Source organism: Miscanthus floridulus, chromosome 9, assembly GCF_019320115.1.
Source record: "Miscanthus floridulus cultivar M001 chromosome 9, ASM1932011v1, whole genome shotgun sequence".
Lineage (NCBI taxonomy): Eukaryota > Viridiplantae > Streptophyta > Magnoliopsida > Poales > Poaceae > Miscanthus > Miscanthus floridulus.
The window spans coordinates 57,372,587-57,378,586 of record NC_089588.1 but is presented as its reverse complement, the minus strand read 5'-3'; the positions used below and the strand labels follow the sequence as shown (position 1 = coordinate 57,378,586).

Here is a 6,000-nt window from a genome sequence, read left to right as displayed (position 1 = left end):
CCAGCGGCTTGCACGGCGTGGGGGCGCAGCTGATGCGCGTGGCCCAGCCACCAGGTGGCGAGTTGATGCGGGGATGGAAATCCCCGCGGGATTAAATCCCCGAACAGGAATGGAAATGGGAAAGAAATGCTTCCCGTGAGTCTTTACGGGGACAGGAACGGAGGAAATTTATCCCCGTGGAGACGGAGATGGGCAGTAACCCGACGGGAATTCGCCGTTGACGTTTCGAGTCCACGCCTCCTTGGTCCACGCCTCCATGTATCTCTGGCTAGCTGGCCAAGTGCCAAGTGCCAAGAGCCAAGAGCCAGGACCCCCAGACCAATCTGCATATCGACTCGATATCCTTCTTCCTCCTAGATCTGGGTCAGCAGCCACCATGGACGAGGACTCCAGCTCGTTCCGCCTCGCTGCCGCGTAGGTACACGTCTCTGGGACACGGGGAGTCTGGGACGCGCGCAGCAGCTAGCAGCCTCATCAGCCTGCCTGCGTAACAAGAGGCCGCTCTCCCGTCGCCATCTTCTACCAGGTTAGTGGTCGATTTTGCGCTGCCAATATCTCCACGCACTGTGTTTCTTGACAAATACTCCTACTTAGCTTCTTGCGCGTGCATACAGTTTCAAATCTTACCAGCTGGGTTTCATGTAAACCATCTGATCTCGATCTCCACGGATCTGTGTTGTTTTCCTTTCTTTTTCCTTTTTTTTTGAGAGAGAATCTGTGTCATTTCGGACAGATCTTACCAGCTGGTGCCTTTATATGTTCGCCGGATCTACTGCCATGTCGTCTATTTCACACTACAAAAGGTTCATCACTGGCTATGGTTTTCCTAAGTGTTGTTGATGCGGAACAGGGGGCTATAGATGCATGATTTTTGTAACCTCGTTTACTTGGTGGAATCACTTTAAATCCAAAATATGTTATTACTCCTCCTGGATTCCTCACAATAGATACTATAAGGCCTCGTTTGGGTGTTGTCGTATTCACCTCAATCCACGACAAGGTGAATACGACAACATCCAAACATCCAAACAAGGCCTAAAGTGGGTTTATTTTTTGGGGTACACCTAAGTTACGTTGATGTTTTTGGGCTGCACACGATGAAAATACGAAAAATACTATCAGAACCTTTTTCTTCCTTCCTTCTATTTTTTTAAGAACAAGAGCGGCATAATTATCCTGCTGCGAGTAAACTGGAGTTCATCAAATATTTGAGTTCAAACTCAGATGTTGATAGTACCAAAGGAGAAACAATGTACAAACAAAATAAGGAAAAGTTTCTTATATAGTCTACTATATGATATCAGATATGGTTTATAATAGAAAATTGTCATTGACATACTAGTTTTCTTTAAAAAATGTCATTGATATAGTCAATTGGCCAAAACCCCTCTTGAGCCCTTCAAAAGAAAAAATAGAGAATGCGGTTATCAATGGACCATTTGTGATATTAATGAGCATGGTACCAACAAACAAGGAAATTGGAACACTCTGTGACAGTTCTAACTATTACGTATGGCAAGACATAGTTACACCTAGCACGTCAAGCCATTTTCTCAAAGAGCCGTAGTTGAGTGTTCGGCTCTGTTATTGTTCAATTCATCCATATGCCTTGTGATTTCGTAAATAGCATAATTCATGATTCAAGTGCCCTTTTTTTGAGTAGGGTAATAAATTTGTTGTAGGACACTATTCCATAATTGAAGAGTGTCTTCTAGCAAAGACAACATTGAGTAATGTCCATCACCAAATACCACCATTAAAGAGTGTCCTACAGCAAATTTATTCTTTTGAGTACTACTAACCAATAAAGGCACAATTTATATTTCCAAAAGTATAGTTCCAAGTGTTAAATAGACCCATTTCGTTAATTTTGGTGGGACCAAATTAACCATTCGAACCATGTGCTTGTAAGGGATAATGTGAAGATGTATCACGTCAATCCAAAATCCATCCTCAAACAAAATGTGCTAGTTAGGTTTGGAGTTAGGATCTAATGATCCATCACACCAAAATCCCCTGACCAAACACTTCTTTACATTAAGCAAAGGGTGGTGCCTTCTTTTCCCAAGGTAGCAAATGCTCAGCAGGGTGGACACCTCGGACTTGGCTGGTGTGTGGCTGTGTGCTGTTTAGTACCTAGAGCCGTCGACAGAATTTCATGTTCCATCTTTCGAGAGATAGAACCTTGCTAATTACATCCTTTGTTCTAAATTATAATTCACTTTGACTTTAGTTTACTTTGACCTTTTCCTACATCGAACTTTCATAGCTTTGACCAAGTTTCTATAAAAATATATTAACATCTACAAGCTATAATAAAGGCACTACCAAAAAAAATTCATAGACAACTGAAAGTAATTTTGATGTTATATATGTTACTAATGTTAGTGATTTATTCTACAAATTTCATTGGTATGTGATTTGTTAAGGGAATATTTTATGGTTTTCTATACTACAAAAATATACATTTATAGCTCTTGCATTCATCTATACTTAGTCTGCAACTCTGCATAGTAGCACACATGTATGTTTACTTTGTGCTAATTTTCTCTTCTAATTTAAGAGTGGCATAATTGGTATTTAGAATAATATGTCGGTGTGCTTTATGGGATTTTTTTTCATAGTACAAGATGGTAATTTAGAAGTAAATTTGGGGGGATTATAAATTTTTTTTTAACAATAATAGAGTTAGGTACATTAGATACATAATTTAAGATGTTACATGGATTATTTATTATAATGGTAGATGTGAGTAATTTAGATGCGGTTACTTTAGATTATCTTTCATAGTAGTGGTGGGAAAGTTAGATGAAAATGTGTAAATTAAATGCAAATTCGCGGTTTAATTAACCTAATTGGTGTCTGGAGGTTTCTAATCTACGGAGTATGTGTTAAATCACCGGATCTACTACCACTGTCATCTATGTCCTCACACTAATAAACATAAAAGGTACAAAAGGTTCATATATTGCTGCTTCTTCATGTCTGCTATTACCTAAGTGTTGGTGCGAAATAGGGGGTTAGTTGCTTGATTTTGCAACCTGCTCGTTTATTTGGAGGAACCAATTTAAATCCTATTGCATCATTCCTCCTCGATTCTTCAAACATATTCTATAAAGTGGGCTTTAATTTAATCAGGGGTGCATCTGTTTGGGCTGTGCGAGATGAAACGTCCAGTCCCGAACATGATGCTGGCGGGCATAGTGAATAAAAATAATGTTCAGTATTCGAGTGAAATGTACAGCTTTATTTGTTTTCCATTTGGGAAGGGGCTGAAGCAAGCAGCTTGCGATTTGAGATCTGATAGATGATTACTTTAGTATAAGCAGGGCATCCCTTTTGTGATTGTACGTTGATCCCTTAATAATCTCACAGATATGAAGCTACAGAAGAGCACGCAAATTTCACACACACAAAAAAAAATTAATTATCACACTAGTCTACCATAATCAGAAAATGTTCTCAATGCCAGCAGAGATCTAGCAACTCAATAAGATTTAAGAAGACGACCATGACCGCCTGCTAATTTGTATGAGTGTAATGGGCAAGGCCCCCCCTGCCGCCATACTTGTTCGCTTCTCTTATAATCCGTCTTTTTCAGCTTGTTTTTTCAGCCAGAACAGTGTTTCGGCTTGTTTTTTCAGCGAAACAAACGGGGCCAGGCACTCGCTGGATTTGCTATTTGGTCCTTGCTGCAAAAACAAAGCAATGGGAGGAATGACGAGGTCAGCATACAAAACGTTATTGAATATACTCATAGTTTTCAAGTACTGCAATGTTTGAAAACATTGCATCCAATAAGATTTTAATTTTGAATATACTGCAATGTTTTCAAGTATATTCAACCAAAGCGCAATCGATGAATATGAAGAACATTATTATGCCTGGGACAGTATACCGCTTGAGGAAAGTAGGGAGCCTGAAAATCTATTGTTACAAGCTTTCAGACAGAACGAAGATAAACACAGAGTTAGTGCTGAATATGAAGGACTTTGTGCCTTGGAGAGTATACTGGTTGAAGGAACTATGAAGCCCGAAAATTTATCGTTGCAAGCTTTAAGATACAGCAGAGATGAATACGGCGCTGATGAATATGAAGAACTTAGTGCCTTGGAGAGTACACTTGAGGGAAGCACCAAGCCTGAAAATCTATCTTTACAGGTTTTAAGGCACATCACAAACTCTTTTTCTAAAGAACGGATAATTGGCCGTGGTGGATGTGCAGAGGTATATAAGGTAAAATTACTTACATATTACATGGATCCTTTAAATTTCCTTCAGAACAAAACATAAACTCGATCAAAAATTGATCATACTAATGCTTAAAATGGAATATTAAACAGGGCATCCTCCCGAATGGGCGGCTTGTTGCTGTGAAGAAGTTTTACAGCCATTGTACAATCGATGACAAGCAATTTGATCAAGAGGTTCAAAGCCTCATAAGGGCTGAGCACAAAAATATTGTGCAGTTTCTAGGCTATTGTTCACATACAGAGAAAAGGGCAATGGAATATAAAAAAACATTTATCTACGCCGAGATACGAGAGATGTTGCTCTGCTTCGAGTATATCAGTAATGGAAGCCTTCAGAACCATCTTACCGGTACATGAGCAAACATCTGATGCAGTTATTTTCTTTATTTCTTCATAATCCTCTTTACCGCTTCTATTTTAAAAAGTCAGTCAAATAATGATTAGGTGCACACTGGGCAAGAGTCGAAAGACCTAATTCGTTAAATAAACTAGGTGGATTGCGTGTAGCTATATATGGGCTGTGGGATATAATTTTCAAGAGATAAAAAATGAAGTAATAACTAAAGAAAATAGGTACTCCCTCTGTCCCTTTTTATCTGTCGTTTTCACTTCCCGAGAAATAACTTTGACTAAATATATAAAAAAATATTAATATTTATGGTACATAATTAATATCATTAGATAGACTGTTAAATGTATTTTCATAATAAATTTATTTGGAGATACAAATGTTGCTAATATTTTCTATAAATTTAGTCAAACTTACCGGCACGCAAACCATAGCGACAAATATTTTGGGACAGAGAGTATGGCACTTGAACAAGAACTGTATGTACTCGATATGTGGTACATTATTCGGTAGAGTTCCTGTATAGTGGCTCTACCAATAAGATGTTTCTTTTATTCATCCTAGTATAGTAAGTTATATTTCCTTTCACCTGTGAAAGAAAACATCGGAACGTTAAGAAGTAAGAAGAACAAATATTAGTTACGGTAAAAAAGATAGCTACTTGGACCCTGTGAACAAACAACAAATTGATCTTTCATTATATAGAATTAATAAACGTTATGAAGTAAGAACAGATATTACTTACAGTAAAAAAAGATAGCTACTTGGACCCTGTGAACAAACAACAAATTGATCTTTCATTATTATATAGAATTAATAAACGAAGTAAGAAGAACAAATATTACTTACGGTAAAAAAATGGCTACTTGGACCCTGTGAATAAACAACAAATTGACCACCTCTTGAAATTTCATACCAGATTGTAGAACTGTGTATGTGAGAGGGAGAGAGTGAGTATGCAAGAACTCATCCTCCAATCCTCCTCTGCAGTTTAATATATAGACAGGCCGGGAAGATAGAGTCTATTTGTATTATTCTATACTAATTACTAAGAATTTCATCAGTCATTGGGTACAAAATATTAAAGAGGTGACCAATGATGAAGACGTAGAGGCGTAGAGCAATGGCAAAGCACAGTGCTGCAGTTAATTAAGCAATGTAACGTTAGTGGCCAGGGTAAAGGATGATGGATGGCTACGATCGTGATAGCTGCTTAAGATCGGACGGCTGAAACAAAAGCGATGACATGGCTTAACGTGGTAGCAGAGAAATAAGAATAAATTACCCTTAGTGGGTTCCGTCTATATAGGTTATATAGATAGATACTTGCTCAATTATAATAGTTTCGGTGCACAATTAATTATGCCTGAATGTTCTCTCTTGTACTTGTGAAATGAT

The 6,000-nt window shown here is 38.2% G+C and overlaps 1 protein-coding gene across 10 annotated transcripts in view; it reads left to right on the top strand.

Annotated features, from left to right (window-relative positions):
* The first annotated feature begins 289 nt into the window (after nt 1–289).
* The window catches only part of LOC136483740 (uncharacterized), a 52,487-nt gene continuing 46,776 nt past the window's right edge, over nt 290–6,000 (top strand). For 8 of the 10 annotated variants that reach the window (XM_066480892.1, XM_066480897.1, XM_066480894.1 and 5 more), the window contains exons 1-4: nt 290–526; nt 3,602–3,725; nt 3,837–4,236; nt 4,344–4,602. In XM_066480892.1, the coding sequence (XP_066336989.1) occupies nt 3,709–3,725; nt 3,837–4,236; nt 4,344–4,602 (676 nt within the window). In that variant the 5' untranslated portion in view covers nt 290–526; nt 3,602–3,708. The remainder of the gene's footprint in view (nt 527–3,601; nt 3,726–3,836; nt 4,237–4,343; nt 4,603–6,000) is intronic. The other 2 variants (XM_066480889.1, XM_066480890.1) reach the window with 2 other exon arrangements.